At 30.5% G+C, this 19,603-nt stretch overlaps 1 protein-coding gene across 1 annotated transcript; it reads right to left on the bottom strand.

The window, feature by feature from the left end:
* Positions 1 to 4,593: 4,593 nt before the first annotated feature.
* LOC112792247 (uncharacterized) lies at positions 4,594 to 9,146 on the bottom strand. The gene is made up of 6 exons (XM_025835416.3): positions 8,802 to 9,146; positions 7,910 to 8,493; positions 6,684 to 6,873; positions 6,509 to 6,573; positions 5,855 to 6,065; positions 4,594 to 5,218 (listed from the first exon to the last, which is right to left on the bottom strand). The coding sequence occupies exons 1-6, from the start codon at positions 8,910 to 8,912 to the stop codon at positions 4,967 to 4,969; spliced, it is 1,413 nt and encodes a 470-aa protein (XP_025691201.1). The 5' UTR covers positions 8,913 to 9,146; the 3' UTR covers positions 4,594 to 4,966.
* Between the last annotated feature and the right edge of the window lie 10,457 nt (positions 9,147 to 19,603).

The following is a 19,603-nucleotide window of genomic DNA, read 5'->3' as shown; positions in this document are numbered from 1 at the left end:
ACAGGTTGAAAGTGACTATGATGAATGGAGGTTGAAGGTGGCATAGAGACTGGACAGCTTGGAAGCTGAAATTAAAACTTTGAAACTACTAATAATTTTCATATTTGTGGTAGTTGTCATTAATGTGACCCTGTGTTGTTTGTTATGTATTTTCAAGTAAACCAAATTCTGTTGATATGTCATGGTGTAATGAATTGAATGGTTTGAATGAGAATAGATGTTTCCATTTGATTTTTTAAGATTAAGACCAAACTAATCCATCAAATGTTGCAAACTAATCAGAATCACTGCTGCAGTAAGATATATTAAGCTATAAACACAATCAGTAATCAAAGTACTCTTAACATTGTGTTGCCATAGAAGGCTAATTATCACATTGTCTTACAAATAAATAATACAGCAAATTTATAAAGTTTTACATGAGGATATAAACCTAAAAACAAGGCTAGACCAAAATAAAAGGAAACAATATAATTTTTAAGTACACAGCTAACCACAATGTTTAATATGAAACTTCAATTGCCCTATGCAAAAAACAGCAAGTACCCCTATACAAAAAAAAAAAAAAGAAGAGTCAAGCAGAATATATTTATTTTTAATCAAAATCATTTATTAGTCTTTCTTGGGGGGGAGGGGGCTTGAAGCCTGAAGTAGGTACGAAGGTCATAAAGTTGGCCAACTTCTTAGCAGTGGCTGAACTTAAGTAGAGAGCCACTAGTGCAGCTGCAGTAGGTTTAGGAGAGGACCTAAGTTTGACTTTCCCATTTGCACCAGGAACAATAACTGTCAGTTGCAGCTGCATCTGCCTGGCATATTCCTCAGCATCCACAACCTTCTTCTTTGCACAGCTTCTCTTGTTGTGTCCTATCTCACCACAATACATGCATCTGATGGGGTTATACTTTCTCTTCATCTTTGTCTTTCACCCAGTTGGTTGCTCATCTTTGTCCCTTCTCCTTTTCTTTGTTGGTCTTCCAGGTTTGGGCTTAAATGGGGTGGGACTGGAGTTGGGTGTGGAGTTTTTTTTTATAGATCTTGTCCTTTCACCGGATTGACATTGAAATAATAAGTCCTCCTGTACGCTTCCATCTTCAACTAGTCATGACAATACTCCTCCTGTACGCTTGACTAAAGATGAACATAACTAAGAGAAACCTTGTTCCAGATGCAAAAAAGGAGCATTAAAAATAATTGAAAATGAAAAACAAACACGGAAAGAGGAAGAAACTCTCATAGATATAAAATGGCTATCAGATTATGTATCATTCACTTCATTCAACAATCGACAAGTATAATCGCCTTTTTTGGTAATTGATGCATTTTTTTTTAATCATGGAGCACAATACCCAACCAAAACCAAGAAAAATTCATAAGAACAAAGGGAGTGTTATGGTACCTCATCCAATTGTGCCTTCACCTTTAGGCATACAATTTGACATGGTGGAATTTCTATACATACACAGATACATACAAACATATAATGTCATATCATATCATGAAAATCTTATAGAGTAAAATGCTTGCAGAAAAATTCTTCACATCAATTCAATTCCTTCACAGCATATTAGGACCAAATTAGTGCCTAATTACTCAAATCTTACACTAATCATTACCAAATAAAACAAATTATTAAGTTGATTTCTTTTCTCTCCAATCATAGAGCACATGAATTATGCAAGATATAAAATCTACAAGTGCCAAATTTTCAAAATTAGCTAAGTAAATAAGAGTGCAAGTTTGGAGAATAAGTGGTATATTAAGCAAAACCTCAAAAGAAAAAAGTAAAAAAGGAAGCGAATTTGGATATGGGTTAGTGCATTGATAAGAGCGAGAATGAAAAAATGAAGAAAAAAAGGTACCTTGGTGAAGAAAGGAAGGTTGGGTTTAGAAGAGAGACGGAAAGAGAGATTGGAGTGAGAGAAGCGGAAATGATTGATTTTGGGTTTGGGTTTTGTCGGAGTGGGAAGCGAAGAAGATGCGGAAGAAGCAGTTGAAGCGAAAGAAAATGCCATTGTTGTGTTGATGAAAGGGATGAGTGAGTGCAGTGTCAAGTTTAGAGGTTAGCATTCAATCAAAACTAAACGACGACGACGCATAGAGAGAAGGTTGTTATGAGGTGGGGTGATGCTTTGCAATATTTTTAATCTCTGTTGAACACTAAACGACGACGCATCAGGGTTTGGAGGCCATTCAATCAAAACTGCGTCGTTTTCGTCGTCTGCTACGGTGGCAGTTAACGTCACACGTCAGTCAACGTTAGCCAACTCAGCGAGAGAAATGACGGAAGGACGAACGTGAATAACTCGATTATTTTTCGAGGACTATTTTGATTAATTTTATCTTTCAGAGACGAAAATGGAGATCGATGTATCTTTCAGGGACGATTTTGACTATTAACTTAAAAGGTCTTTGACAAATTGAGATTATCAAATACTATTTAATTTATTAGTATCTCTTTATTGTTAATTTTTTTATATATTTATATATATTTTTTGTATTTAATAGAAACTTTGTATAAATAATATTTAAATTTTATTTGATGCCAAAACAGAAATACAGCTTATAGATATGCAACAATTAATATTAAAAAAAATAATATATGTATGCATATTTTCTCATAAAAATAAAACATCAATTTATGGTATATTATGTCTTTTTTAAATTAATTTAATTATTTTTTTAATTTTTTATTATATACTATTATTTAGTATTTGTATGAATAAAAAAATTAAATTAAACTTAATTTAAAATTAAATATATTATAAAAAAATTATTAAAAATATCTCAAATATAAGTAAAATATCAAATATTTTTCATACATCCCACGCATACATGCACTAATTTAATTCTTTATCACCAATATCATAATCATTCCATGCACTACCCCAATCGCATTAAACGACGACCACCTCGCTTACTTTATCACGCTAAACGTTTTTTTTTTTTTTTTCTGTTCAAACATTATGGATTCACATGTTACATATCCGATTAAAAGCATATAATAGTAATATTAATGAGTCAACTAAGGTTATCCTATTGTAAAACATTCACGTATTATTTATTTATTATAGCATATACACATTCTTACCATTATTTTATAATAAATTGACCTCAGTTAAATAAAATTTCTAGTAAAAAGATGAGGATTTTCTCTTGGCATAAACTGAAAACTTGATACGAAAAGAACCCTGAAAAGTGAAAACATGACTTGCATGTGTAGGATCCTCAACAAATCACTATTAACGAGAGCAAACCTACGAAATTAAAAGAGGTACTAACTGCACATCATTATACCCAGGATGTCGGAAATCTGAAGAAACGCGTAACCCATCTCATCAAGGAATGCAAATTCACAAGGCTATTTTAATTTAGTTCTTTTATTTGAGATTACAGCACACACGTTTTTCTCAATGATTTAGGATAAAATTGTTGAGTTTAGAATTAAAATTAACAATAATTGATAAATGATAAACATTGGTTGGATTATGAACTAATAGCTTGAATTGTTAGTGTTATTTGGTGTATTTGTCATTTTGGCTTGATAACCTTGATTTGAGCTTGGTGGTGTAAGGACTTGGTTTGATTTTATAGGTTATTGATGAATTAGGTTTTTGATTCATTAGAATTGATGGTTGTAATTCGTTTGATTATAGTAACAATTCTATCAATTGTTTATAACAAAAACTAAACTTAAGCCTCGTTACATTTGAAAGTTGAACTAGAATATATGGTTTTGTAATAATCTTCCATTACTTCATTGCTCTGTTCTAAACTATATGAGATAAAAAGAAAATAATCTCCTACATAATTTGTTTCCTGCAAAGTGAAGAAGAGTAAAATTCTTCAAGAACCTTAATTCAACCCCTTTTCAAAGTCTAAGAAACCATAAAAATATTTAAGTCACTTAAAAACAACTATCACTTATATTAGATTTCTATGATTAAATTTGGACATTTTATGTCCTCCTATGAATAAAAGCTACCTATTTATATTGTGTAGAAAATAAAACAGGAACTCATGAAAACTGTCCACAGAATTGACACCCTCCCCGACCAAACATCATTTAGATAGTTCTTTCTTTTGCCTTAATAAATAGTAGTATTTTCCCACTCGTCTAGTAAAGGCAGTTCTGTCTTCTTTTTTCTTTTTAGTCATAAGTAATGGTGACATTCTTCTCATCGAGAGCTGGGATTGTTGATTGCCACAATACAAATACGAAAGGAGTAGATCCTCTGAATTTTTTCTTCAATTGATTGATAAAATGTGATTTTTTACCATTCAATATCTTCTCTCATATATTTTCTTAGTTCCACCTAAAAAGTATAAAATAAAATCACACTTTACCAAACAATTGAAAGAAAAAAATTGAGATGATCCATTCTCCAAATATTAGAACTATGCCCGTCGAAGAAAAAGTAAATACAATAAACTCATGCTATTGACGAACTTCCTATCCTTAAAACTTGGAAGACCATAAGCGTATTCCGTTATGATGAAAAAGACACATTCACCAGACATTGACTATAAATTATTTCGATCTTATTGTCACTTCCATATATAATTTTTTTCCCTATGAAATTTAAGATGAATATATTAACCAACCATATAAGAATATCATTAAAAAGAAGTCACATTATAAATAAGAATGACCATATCCACTCTCCATGGGAAAAAGTAAGATGACCGGAAAATAAAATGAAATAATAAGAATTCCCGTGATTTTTTTTCTCTCAAATGAATCATATAATCCAAATATGCAATGACCTATTACAAAAGCTAAGCCATGCAAATGATGAACTACTATAAGGCACTATAAATTTACATGATATACTTACTTTTCTTTTGATACCAGCAATATCACTAACCGTGGTATATAGCTAATTCAATGTAACTTCTTGTAACTGGATGTTCCATACTTTTGTGTGGTATTTTTTGGCAGAAAACAACAGGTGACTGAGATTACTCTCTAGGCAGGTTTGAGAGTGCATGGAAGGCTTTGTGAAGCAAACGTACTTGATCTATTAAGGAATCCTCTCTGCTTCTCATCTGCGAAGCAAAGCACAGAATCCACACAAACTTCCAAGGAAGAAGATGGGGGAGTAGGCTTGAACTGTAGAAGTTTCGAGTATTCCGAAAGAAGGTGAAACATGTAGTCATAAATTCGATCCATATTCAAGCTTTCCATGAAATCCTGCCCTCTTCTCCCGATAGCCTCAGCCTATAGCAACACAAAAAAGCAACTGTATCAATAATCAAATTCATTGGTGTGCTGTTACAGATCTTGGCAACAAATAAAGTTCCTTAATCAAAGTAGCAGACAAGTTATGGGACTGGTAGACACATAGCTGAAGTACAGTACCAGATGTGCAACTCATCATTCTCATGATATGGCATCATACGGTAACTGCCTCCGCTAATATTATGTTATAGCGTTGGCTCACTAAAGTTTTGTGGACAAAAACCATTCTTAATCATGTTTCGCCTTGTATATTGAGAAAAATTAACATTGATTTTAAGCAGTTAAATTGAAGATTCGGTCAGCATGGTTCACAACCATATCGAGCATGTCCAACTACAGAAACTTGATAAGTTCAAGCATTTTCTGTACAACAACAAAGCCTTATCCCAGTGGGAAACATTTTCTGTAGTTTTAAAAAAAAAAATTGTGTCACTAATGTCTTATTTAATGATTTGTTAGACTCGGGTAACTTAGAGTTTTAACTATACTATGCCCATTTTTTTTTTAATAAATAATATCAAGAATGTATAGCACAATATCAGTCCTCATGGAGCTATATATATATGCATGGATTAAACTAAAGGACAGGAAATGCAAGAATGAGTAAAGATATACCTCATCTGGATGTTCATTTCCCCAGTCTACTGCTTGCTTTATAGATGGACATAGATCTTGAGGATCAACAAGCCAGTAGTTATGTTTTGGAATAAGGCCACGACTGAAAAAGTCTTCATACTGGGGTGATATAATTAGTGTAACACAACCACATGAGAGGATATATTTCAGACTTACTGACCATGCATACCCTTCAGCATATATCTTATACCTACAAGAAGAGGAAGAGAGAAAAGGGTGATCATCAGCACCAAGATAACATCCCAATATAAAAAATAAATAAAATAAAATAAATCAGATATTTGAAATGGAACTTACTTTTCCAACTAGTTTCCTAAGAGCAAACATTTTTAAGTATCCAATGCATTAAAAGATAAACTGTCAGGTAAAACAAAAGTCTGTATATTGATCCCCTTAAGACATTCGCGACTAGTTAACAAAATCTTAAAGGGCGCTAGTAACAACATACTATAAAGATAACCAAATACCATTCCCATTTTGCATTTTTTATGATTTGCACCAATAATGGCTCAAAGTAATTCATTCATATTTTTTATACAATATGACCCATCTAATGAGATTGTGCAGCTCCTAGCAAAACTGGCATTCCAAGTTATGCTCAAACATGAAGAAATAACAAATAAGTGTACTCACCGGTGGTTACACTGCTTTGAAAGTTTTGACTCCTTAAAGCCACGTCTTGCAGCTTCTCCCCAATCCTACAATGCATATCAAAATACACATCAGACAACTAAAATTTAGTAATAACAATAAATTGATATTGCAAAATATGATTAAAGAGCAAATTATTCAATTAATGTAACCTAACCTGACGCATGATTGTTGCTCCCCACTTACTTGAATCATTACAGTTCAGTAACTCAGTACGAATAGGGGATGCAACATCTGGATTTCCTCTCCAGTATGCCTGCGGAATCTTGTTCCTCCAACTTACTTTTTTAGAACCTACCTTGATATCTGCAAACTGCTCCTGCCAGGGTAAAATGTTTATCTCTGACCTGAGCAACAAATGTTTAACATAAGTTCTCGTAGCATCAAACATATACACCAAAATTAACAAACACCATGCACTTCTTGGTAAATCATAAAACATCAACATATGTCATTTACATTAGTTCCTAGAATCCTGTCCTTTCTTTTCCCCACTTATTCCACACCCTTTATGACAGATAGCAAGCTGAATTTGAAAGAAAGTACAGGAACAAACACATCTATCACAACAGCAAAAGGCAGCACAAGAGCCACAAGTAGCAAAAGATAACTTAATCTTGAAATCAATTCTACCTCAAGCCACTTTTACACTTCAACTTACATTCACCTTCCTTAAACCAAATCATATACCTCCAATATTATCTTTTATATCCACTATAAAAGTGATGTACATAAACACAGAGTGCTGAATGGGTAAGAATTGTTTATTACGAAGGTATTTGCATTTGCATTTGCATTTTCTGATAGATCTACCTAGCAGTTTGTACTTTGTACTACGCAGCAACCTTTCTACCAGTGAGCTTATCAATAAAATGAGAATGAAGCCTCCCAAGTCCCAAATCAGTTAAACGCGTTGTGTAAGCTCACCTAAATGCTGTAAGGGTTTACATCTCTTCGCTTTCTCATATTACGAAGTCTTATTCTACTATCCAAATATTATACAATACAAGGAATGACATTCACAAAGTGTGTTTGATGTGCTTTATGTCATTTCTGTTGCTCTAAAAATTATCATACATGAAAAAGTAACATATCTCAAACAACAAACAGCTCAACAAAAAAAAGTTTAAAATTTATCAAACCACACAAAAAAGCACCAACTTGCACAACAAAATCCAAAAGCAAAAAGTCAAAACGAAATAAATTCCAAAGTAGGCACAATATACACCATACATCATTCATTAGACACTACCTTAAAGATGTAATAAATATCTCACACACCTACCCATTCATAAAGTTTACATTTTTTTTTCTTTCTCATTAGTAAAATTCAAACAAATATGGAATTTTGGCGCAAACCCAAGAGGGGGGAAAAAAACTTACCATCCCCAAAAAGACCAATCAGGGAAAGGAATATCAAGGTGCTCCTTTGTTGTGCAATACCGAAATAGTGGCAAAGGAAAATTCTGGTGCTCAGCCTTCAGAATCGTAGGCTTATCCATGCAATCAAACATCAAATCCACATCAGGCACCAACCCGGGGTACCTTTTCAGAAGCTGCAATATTCCCCAAATCGTGAACATTGCCCTACTCTGAACACAAGCATAGTACCAATCCACGTACAATTTCCCACCCACAATCACAACCCGAAAAGCTGCGAGCTTCTGAGCTTCCGCCACGTGTCTTTCTGAGATCCCCGTCTTCTTCCACGGCTCGAGGTCCCGCCGGATCGCGCTGAAGAAGTCAGGGCACTTCGGGGAGGAGGAAGCACCGTTAGCCGCCTCGAAACGGCGTCGTTCGTGGGTGGAAGAGGAGTAGCGGCAGGTGAGGTAGGAGCATTGGATGATTCTGTACGCGCGGCTCTGGCGCGTCTCTTCTGGAAACGACTTCATAGGGAACACGTGCCATGGAGTCGGTTCTAGGTTGTGACCCGCGACGGTTCCGGTCCTCGAAACGACGTCGTCAACCTGCTCGACGAAATTCCCCACATAAACAAAACCGGTCAATTAAACACTCCAAAACTTCAAAAGCAAAAAATTACTGTTATATCCTAGATCTGTTAATTCAATGCAACAGCTGAAGAAGTTTAAACAGTGATTAGGGTTATATGACGAACAATTAGAACAACTATGATGCATTTATAAATTGCACCTTTTCTTCAGAAAATGATTTTAAGATTCAAAATATAAAGTAATTAAAGAGAATGTGATGTGAAAATTCGAAAAAAGAAAGAATGAGATAATTAAGGTGAAATTGAGAGGGAAAGATAAGGGACCTTATAGAGGAGGAGGAGTGCGGTGAGGGAGAAGAGGGCGAGACCAATTATCGAAGGGAAGACGTAAGAAGGTGAACGAGGTGTTTGTTTCTTAATTGAGAAAAGTACCATAGTGGATCAGGAAAGAAAATATGAAGAAAATGAAAAAGAATGGAAGAAGAAGGAGAAGAGACTGAAGAAGAAGAAGAAGAAACGACGAAGAAGAAGGTGGTGGTGAAAATGGAGTGTGTTTTTTATTCATAGTGATGTTTGTCTTTTGGGTGTTGGGGGTGAAAAGGGGGGTTGGCTCCTATTTTTTGGAAAGGAAGAGAGAGAAGATTGTGTTGTATTGTGTTGGGTTGTGTGATGTGAATGTGAGTGTGTTTTATGTTTAGTGGGCAAGTGGCCCCACCAATTGCACGAGCAATAATACCAAGTCCCGATCCAAGACACGTGGTTAAAGGTTTCCATCACGACCCAAGATAAAGAATAGAAATGTCACATGTTTAATTAAAGAGAAGATTTATTAAATTTACAAATTAAAAAAGTTTTCACTAAAAATATAAAAAATTTATATTTTTAATATATTTATTTTATATTTATTTTTTATTTATGATAAGTGTATTATGTGCTTTTAAAATATATATTAGTTTGTCTTTTAGTTATTATTTTTATAATTTAATTTTAATATATTAATCATTTATTATTTTTTATTAATATTTTGCGATCAGTAAAAAGTTTTTTTATTAATATAATATTATATATAATTGAATATACATCAAATTACATATTATATAGAAACTTCTTTACATGTCATTATCTATTAAATTATATATATGTTAAAAATGAGTCGAATTAAGTTGAATCAGATCAAAGTTAAATTAAATTTGCCTCATAAAAATTAAATTTGATCCACAACTTAATTCATTAATAATCAAGCCTATTTTTTAACGTTAAATTCGGCTCATAAAAAATTTACGAGTTGGCTCAAATAACAAAAATATAATCTATAATATTATATCAATAAATTATAACTTATATATATTAAAAAATAAAAAAGATCAATTTTATTTATTGTCTATCTATCATTAATAATTTTTTTATTTATGTCCTACATCAAAATTACATATAAAAAATTATTATAAAATTTTAAATAATTAAAAATATTAATATATAAATACGTCTCTTATTCTTTTCTATTCTAAACAATTTAATTATATTTATTATGTTCTACTTCATCATCTATTCAACCTATAATAAAATAAATAAAAATATTAAAACTTAAATATAAGGACAAAAATGATACATATAAACCAAGTATAGGGTGGTTTTACATCATTTCACCAAAGCAAAAAGCATTACAAGGTTCTACTAAGAACAGTTTTCTATATAGTTCGAATTGGTGCAATTCGAATTACACATACATAGTAATTCGAATCATACTGATTCGAATGACACACACTCACACACTAATTCGAATCAACCTGATTTGAATTACACACACTAACACACACTAATTCGAATCACTTTGATTCGAACTAGTCAATTTGTCGTGCCATAGTAATTCGAAACAGACTGTTTCGAATTACTCTCTGTTTTGCCTATATAAGGAGTTCGAAGTAATCTCATTTGAACCATTATTCTAAATTCATACCCCACCAAATTTCCGAGAAAACAACTCAGTACGACTCCAACAAAGGTTTGAGCAGAATATTTAGCTGATAGGGGATAATCCGGACTGACTTTATCGTTTGTATGGAGTAGCCCATATAGCTGGTGTCCTCAACGAAGAGGTTAGTGCAAACTTGTTCTTTTAAAATATGAGTGAATAACTTTTTTTTAATATATTTTGTTAGTGGTTTTGATAGTGAACGATATTAATGGTTTTGTTAGTGATTTTGTTAGGGATTTTGTTAGTGGTTTTGGGGGGTGAATGATGTTAGTGGTTTTGTTATTGGTTTTGTTAGTGGTAACAAAACCACTAACATCATTCACTATCAAAACCACTAACAAAATATATATATATATATATATATATATATATATATATATATATATATATATATATATATAAAAGAAAATAAGTTATTCACTCCTATTTTAAAAGAATAAGTTCGCACTAACCTCTTTGTTGATGGCACCAACTATATGAGCTACTCTATTCAAACGAAAAGTCGGTCCGAATTATCCCCATCAGCTAAATATTCTGCTCAAGCCTTTGTTGGAATCATATTGGGTTATTTTCTCTGAAATTTGGTGGGGTATGAATTTAGAATAGTGGTTCGAATGAGGTTACTTCAAACTCCTTATATAGACAAAATAGGGAGTAATTCGAAATAGTCTGTTTCGAATTAATATGAGCACGACAAATTAACTAGTTCGACAAAGTGATTCGAATTAGTGTATGTTAGTGTGTGTAATTCGAATTAGATTGATTCGAATTAGTGTGTATAATTCGAATCAGGGTAATTTGAATTAGTGTGTGAGTGTGTGTAATTCGAATCAGTATGATTCAAATTACTATGCATATATAATTTAAATTACACTAATTTAAACTATATAAAAAATTGCTCTTGATAGAACTTTGTAACATTTTTTGTTTTAATAAAATTGTGTAAAACTACCCTATACTTAGTTTATATACGTCATTTGTCCGATAATATATGTTATGTTTCACTTTTAGTTGATAATTATTATTTTATGTTGTGTGTTATTCTAAAATTATTTTTATAATAATAAAAATTTTACTATGAAAAGTACAATGATGAAGATGAAATATAATTTAGAAAAATTATATAAAGATGATGCATTATCAATTACACAAGTCACAATATCACTCTCTTCTGATTCATGAAAAACTTACTTTTATATTCCTTCTAAATATTTTTTATATATATATAAATATAATTTGTATTTTCAAATATATTGGCTTTATCCTATCTCTATACTCTATATGAAGAAAGATATTGGCTTCTTATTTTAATTTTTTTTTGTGACTGCTTCTTATTTTAATTTGTATTTCAGTTTTAAAAATTAAAAATACTATTTTTCTAAAATATAAAAATATCATTTTAATTTTTTTTTGTGATGTCTTCATCTAAACATTGTCTAATATTTGAAAGAGGCAAATTAAGAAAATTTAGACCAAAATCACAAAATAAATTCTCTTTGGCCAAACGATCTGCTACTCTGTTGCTTTCTCAGTAGATGTGCTTGAACGTAACCTCCCAATCTTATTTTAACAGGACACCGATAAATCGCACTAAAATGGAAGCCATGAAAGAAAAAACAAAAAGGTAGATGAGATGAGATGAGATCCACCAAGAGTGGAGGGGAAAAGTTTTACCGACACATGGTACGCAAGACATGGCGCAGTGAAACACGGGACTAACGGAAATCTTTCATTCAATTTCAAAAACTTGATTCCTGTTACGTAAAGCCACTTTGAATGCCCCATTCCCCTGTTCCATGGCCCACGCTTTTCCTAATAATACTTCCAAAAAGGCAAAAACAATATTATACTTTCTTTTAGATAAAAATAATTTCGGGAGATATGTTATAAGGGATGAAACTAGATAAAATATTAAAAGGAGATTAAAAATATTTACATAATAAAATAAGATTAAAATAAAATTTTAAAAGAGACTAAACTAAAATTTATATAAAATTTATATGTAAAAGATTAAAATTAAAAGGACTGTTATCTCCTTTCTCTGTATTCGCCCCTATATATAAATTGCAATAGACTAATAGTTACAGCCTTATAAGATGAAAATTTGTCCTACTCAAAATATTTGGAATTTTGCTATCTTTTTTAACCAAGTTAGATTAGTCTGGTGATCAATTCACTAACTCGTTTAAGTAAGTGTTGAAGATTCGAATCATTTCTTAAATAGAGTTTCAATCTCCAACAAATTAGTCCTTTACCTGTTGGCTATGATACACGAACACGGGACACGACACGATACAAGACACGCCGACACGCAAATTTTAAAATCTTATAAGACATGAAAATACACATACATATAAAATATAAAGTATCTTTTAGACAAAACGTAATGATATTTTGATATTTTACTGATATTAAAATATAAATTAATTTTTTTAATTATTTTTAATGTCTTATTTTAATTATATCAAGTATTTAAAATATTTTTTGTTATAATAAATAATAATATATACTATATCTAAATTTATTTTAAGAATATAGTTTAAGAATAAGACTGGACACGCTGATACGTGATGGTATTTAGGTGTGTCCAAATGTATTCGAAAAAGAATTTTTTATTTTTTTATTAAGACACGGTTTGGATAGCAGTAAGTTTTGTATTCGAAATGTGTCTGACACGTGAACACGACAACTTAGTAAAGTGTCCATACTTCATAGCTTGCTGGACTAAAAAATACTGTAAAAAACAAAAAATAAATTAGAAAATAATATTACTATAATACTACTAACTAGTTTACTACTTTAACATTGACTTGTGCAATATATTCTTTTCATCTAAGAAAAACGATAGGAACCAATTTTAGTTAATTATTTATTCTTTAAAATTATTTTTCTTTATTTTTTTTTACTCATAATATTTTTATTTTTATTTGGAGACATACTTAAAATAGACTATTGGTGTTGTGAGTGCTTTCGAATCAATTCTAAAACGGTAGTAGGAGATAATTGTAAAAAATTCTGATACTTAAATCAGTAAAAAATTTATACAAATTTATGTGAATTGAGATTGAATGATACTTAAATTTGATTGACTATTTATAAGGGAGAATGATGACTTGATTATCACTACTGAATTATCTTTATTGTAATAGTGAGTAGTTTCTTTTTCAATATGTGAAAAGTTATCTGTATTAAGCAGATATCTGCATGTGGATAATAAATTAATAACATAGATAATGGCGGAGAACAATAACTTTTTTCAAGTCGAGTCATGCACGGATTGTAGTGCTCGTATCCAAATAGGTCGGGTAAAAACTCGGATAAGTTCGTTTTAGACTAGTAATTTGAACCATAATTTTGTATATTTAGATCATGATATGAACAATTTATTTTCTGTCTCTTCTAATTATTCTTATTATTTCTTTTTCTACTAATTTCTCTTCACCCACGAATAACGTGTCAACTTCAATGCCATTATCACTATTGTTGTTGCCACTATAGCAAATAACAACACCAAGTCGTTCTCTATTTTAAACCATAATCGGCTACAAGCATTCCATCTTTATAGTCAAATTAAAAGGTCGTACAAAGTTTCTTTGTACCACTGATAAACTACATAAGATTCAATTCAAAAATTTATTTTAGTTTCAAAATTTTTTATCATTGTAAGTCAACTAAATAGAGACTGAGTCGCAACACAACAAAAGAATGGTCACCGCTACATTTCATTATTTCTGGAAGTGAAAAAAGATAAGTACCCCCATCATGGTGATCCTTTATGCCATATCTACTATGTCATTGCACTCGCCGAAGAGATCTAACCCGTCAAACAATGAGGAAAATCATTGAGAGGCTACTTCAGGAATAGATCATGGATAAAATGATGTCATAGGAGGCAAAGTGCGCATCATGAATCGACTCTTAGGTTGTAGGAGGATAGTTGATCTCACTGTATATGTTGGTACTCTCCCACCTTTACCATTTTTTGGTTTTTGCTTAGATGCCTCAAACTCATTGTTATCATATTGTACTTTTTGGTGTTTTATTTTAAATGCTTTTGTTTATTATGTTGCTCTTTTATTAAGGTCTTTGTTGTTGTTGTTATTGCATTTGTTTAGAGGTGCTTCTTCTTTTTTTTTTTAAATTAGTTTGTTAAATTTAAATTTGTAGTTTTAGATGTTCAAAGATAAAGAATTTTGGATTATCAATTTTATAGGATTTGAGATATTCTATAACAAAAAAAAAAAAAACTTTAAAAATCTCCTATTGAACACACATGTAATTTTTTATTTAAAGCATCCTTATCATTGACCACAAACATGACAATCATGAAGAGTTAATCCCACTTCGTCGACCTCTAAACATCGGAGAAAAATTAAGCAGGCATAATAATTGATCTCAATTAATAAATCCTAACCAACTTACCAATTAAAACATAAAACTAGAAAGAAATTAAATTAAGAAACCCTAAAAATCCTAAAATTCTATAAAGAAGTTGGAGCTTCTCTCTCTAGGACCACATAAATTATAATAAAAACCTAAAATAAGACTACTTCTACTCTACTTGCTTGATCTCCCTTAAATTCTTGCTTCAAATGCTTTAGAAATGAATTGGATTGGACCAAAATTGGATCTGAAATTACGATCTACGTGTTAACTTAAGTAAGTCACATGTTGCGAGTCGTGCGTACGCACAAGCCATGCATAGGTACGAATTGGAGGAGATGCGTACGCACAACTGTCAGATTTTCAAAAACTCAATTTTTTCATTAATTTTCCATTTTTCCATGCTTTCTCTTTACTTCTTCAAGCTATTCTTGCCTTCTAACCCTTAAATCACTCAAACAAACATATCAAGACATCGAATGGACTAAAAGTGAATTAAATTTGACAATTTAAGGCATAAAAAGCATGTTTTTAATAATTAAGCATAATTATGAAAAAATTCACACAAACATGCAATTTTAATAAATAAAATGCAAGGTAAGTTAATAAAATCCACTCTTTTCAAGCAAAAAATACTCATAAAATATGAATTTATCAATTCTTCCATACTTAAACAATAGTATGTCCTCATGCTAAACATCAAGAAAGACAAGATCAAGGAATGACATACTTATTAAAAGTAAATTATCTATATATATTCTATTTATTTCTATCTATCTATCTACTTGTTTCTATTTATATCTACTTGATCAAAATAAATCTATTTTCAAGAGAACATATATACATAAAGGGCTCAAACAATATAGCAATGAATGCAATCCCATGATTCAATTTGGGTTCTAAAAAAAGAATATGACAATTTACAAAATAATAGATCACAATAGGTAGAAACATAGAATTGAGCAATCAAATTCCTCACCAAATATGTATACTCTCTAATCACTCAAATGTATACGATTGATTCACTCAATGTTCTTCTAATCTTGTTAATTTTTATCTTGTTGTACCTTTTAATTTATTTAATTGTTCTGTATTTTATTTTGTAATTATATTATTATTTTTTTTGTTTTACTTTATTAATAGTTATTGTACAATAGGATTTTATTAGTGTTTTTGTATGATTAGGTTGTTGAGTATTTTGTATTCATACTTTACTTTTATATTTTTTTTGGGTTGTGAATAATATTTTTATAATAATATTATATTTATTAATCAATTAATTTAGATTTATAAATTTATTTTTTTAGTAATGAAAAATATTATAAAAAAATATTATTATTAGTGGAAGTTGGATTACAAAATAATTCATTAACCTTTTCTAATAAAAAAAACTTTTTTTACATTTAAGATAAAAAAATTTATAGACAATGACTAAAAATTTTAAATTATTTGTCGAATAAAAAAGATAAAGTTAGACTCGCATACTTACAAACAGGTCCTTATCAATTAACAAATCATGATGATTTTTCACAAACTGCTTTTGGATATTCCGTTTGAAGATTTTATCCTAGTTGATCTGATGATTATGGCAATTGATTCAAGTATAGTATATCGAAAGATACTTCTTTTTTTATCTGTGTTGTTATATTATGAAACATGAGATTAAAAGTGGTGATAATTTTGTAGCTAACGTATTTTTAAATTGAAAAAAAAAGAGAAGCTACAAACTCATGTTAAACGTCATAATAGCACTCATATCAAGTTTGGAAAGCATGTGAAACACTTATGAAGCCATTCGAGAAAATTAGAAGAAATTATCGTATTCACTTTACGACAACAATTAATTATACTATATTTCTCTTGCAACAAGAATTGACCTTTCGTAGTAACGATGTATTAGATAGTTTCAGTTAATCAAAAGAATTCTTTGGAACTTCTAAATTTTTTTACACAACATAATAAAGAGATTGACCGTACTTTCAAAAACTCTGATAAAAATTTTAAACTAGTGGCGCTCTCAATTTAAAAGTACATTGTAAAAGCTACTGTAAGTGAAACAACAAAAGCTATTGTCTAGGATCTTGGGATGAAATGTTTGCTGTTTTGATTGATGAAACCCGCGATATTTCTATCCTTAAATAAATGACAAAGAAGGGCATGTTGGAGAGCATTTTCTTGGCCTTGTTTATGTTTATAACACTGGATTAAGTATCATTTCCGTCTCTAATGTCTTGGGTTAAAATCAAAATTGTCCTCGACTTTTTTTTATTAATATCATCTTCAACGTTAGAAATCGTTTTAAAATCATCCTTTTTACATTATATGACAATTTTGCCCCTCACCATCGCTCTCACGAACATCGCCGGCTACTCCATCCTCTCAGGCCTTTGGGGCCATTTTTCCAAAGCTACTCTCCCTCACACTCCACTGCTGCATCATCTTCTTCCTCCTTTCTTCCCTACCAATATCCCTCCTCTGACTCAACATCTCCGCCATCCTCCTCTCCCTCCACCAGCACCTTGGCATCGCCACCATGGCACGCACCTACCTCCTCTTCTCCCTCCACTTCTCCCTCCACCCAATTCGCATTTACCTTCGCGCACAGGGCATCACACACTCTCTCACACAAGCCTTTCTTGCTGGCACCCTCCTCCATCTACCCTTCAACTACATCCCCTTCACGCACCTCCGCCTTGGCATTGCCAGTGTCGTCACTTCCGCAACCGCCTCCAACCCTTCTATCCTTCTCTCCCTTGTCAGACGCATCTGGATCACCAGCCTCTACTGCCGCATGTGGTCCCCACAATGACTACCTCGCCGGTTCTAAAACCTTCCTCTGCCTCGCCGCTCTTAGCTACCTCCGCACCTTGAGTGGTGGTGGTACAAGATAATATTCTTCCTCTGTGAGATCCTCATAGATTATTTATCTAATACGTGTTTCTAGCATTTGGTTTGAGTTGTTGCAATTAGTGAGCGAGTGAGAGAGGAGGAAGATTATGGACTAGGATAGTGCTTTGTGCAGGGACGGTCAAGTGGGGAGAGAGAGAATCTTATAATTAATATTTTATGTGAAAAGGATAATTTTAAACGTTGAAAATAATATAATAAAGAAAAAATTAGAGACAATTTTGATTTTGATTCAAGATATTAGGGATGAAAAGTGTACTTAGCTCTTTCTAATACTAGTGGTTTATATCTATTAGCATTGTAGTCACTATTGAAATCAAGAGTCCCTTAGCAAGGATATAATGGGCAATTAACATGCAAAAAAATTTTAATAGCTTAAAAGTTTAATCTTAAAAAAAAAATCTTATGCTTTTTTATTATTGTTTTGCCCACCAACTTCGATTAGTTCTAGTCAATGTTACGAAAAATAAATTAAAATTACTTTACATTTCAACTTATTAACTATTTTGTGCTATATTATTAGAATTTTATGAAAATACAAAAATATGATTCGTGAAAGTCACACTATAAAATTATATTTAAATTAATTTTTGTGTTTTTTCTATAATTAATATTTTTGAATATGTTAAAGAAGATGAGAATAACTAAAATAAATAGCCGAAATATATAATGTATTGAAAATAATATTTAATGAATTATTAATGAATTATTTCAAGCATTACAAAAAAAAAACAATTATTAAAATATTATAAATGCTATAGTATGTCTACTGCAATCTTTAGTATGATGTGTGTTGGCCCTTGATACCTTCTGTCCTGGGAATTTAAAAAAAAAGGATATCCATTAAAATTGATAATATTAGGGCATACCTCTACTAAAATTGTTATTAAGTTTGAAGTGAAGTAAATTTTTCTCAAATTTACAATTTTTATCATCCTAGTTTTTTAAATTTAAAATATATTATATTAGTATTTAAAATTTAACTTTAGATATTATATTAGTCTTTAAATTTTTTTAGCATTGAATCAATGAACGAAGTGTTGAACTAGTTCTGACTTATTATTCTAGATGCATAGCTAAATGACGTCATTTTATTTTGGTGCTTAAATAAGGCCAAACAAAAAAATAAAGATGAGTTTATATGGTGTATGAATTATTTTATCTCACCTCATTCTTTAAAATAATCTGATTTTGTCTTATTTAAATATTAAAACAAACAAATATCATTTAGTCTCAAAGGCAAATTTAGAGAGACCAACATGAATCACAGTCCCCTAAAATTTCAAAACTTAAAATATATTTAATAATATCTAAGACCTTTAATAATATACCTTCTAGTTCAATAATTAAATAAAAATATTTTATACTTCAAAACATGAGTTTAAATCCCATTTTATGTATTTTAAATTTATTTTCATTCTTTTGTTCTTTTAATTTTCTTTTGTAAATTTTTTATCTATTATTATATAAAAATACTTTAGTTTTTATAATAATTTCTAATTGAATGTAATAAAAAAAAATATATACATAAAGTAAATTAGATTAAATTTTATTTTTTATGATATTAAAATTAAAATATATTAATTTTTTTTTATAATTTTTTTGTAATATTTTTATTTATTATTATATAACAATATTTTAGTTTTTATAATAATTCTTAATTAAATGTAATAAAAAATATATACATACAAACAAATTAGATTAAATTTTATTTTTTATGATATTAAAATTAAAATATATTAAATGAATTATTTATTAATATAAATATATCTTATATATTATATTTATTAATTTATTTAAATACATATATTAAAAGTATTAGAAAAACAAATTTATATTATTTATGTTATACCTTTTATAA

The sequence above is a fragment of the Arachis hypogaea genome, chromosome 1 (genome assembly GCF_003086295.3).
Source record: "Arachis hypogaea cultivar Tifrunner chromosome 1, arahy.Tifrunner.gnm2.J5K5, whole genome shotgun sequence".
Lineage (NCBI taxonomy): Eukaryota > Viridiplantae > Streptophyta > Magnoliopsida > Fabales > Fabaceae > Arachis > Arachis hypogaea.
This window is presented reverse-complemented; position numbering and strand designations above follow the sequence as displayed.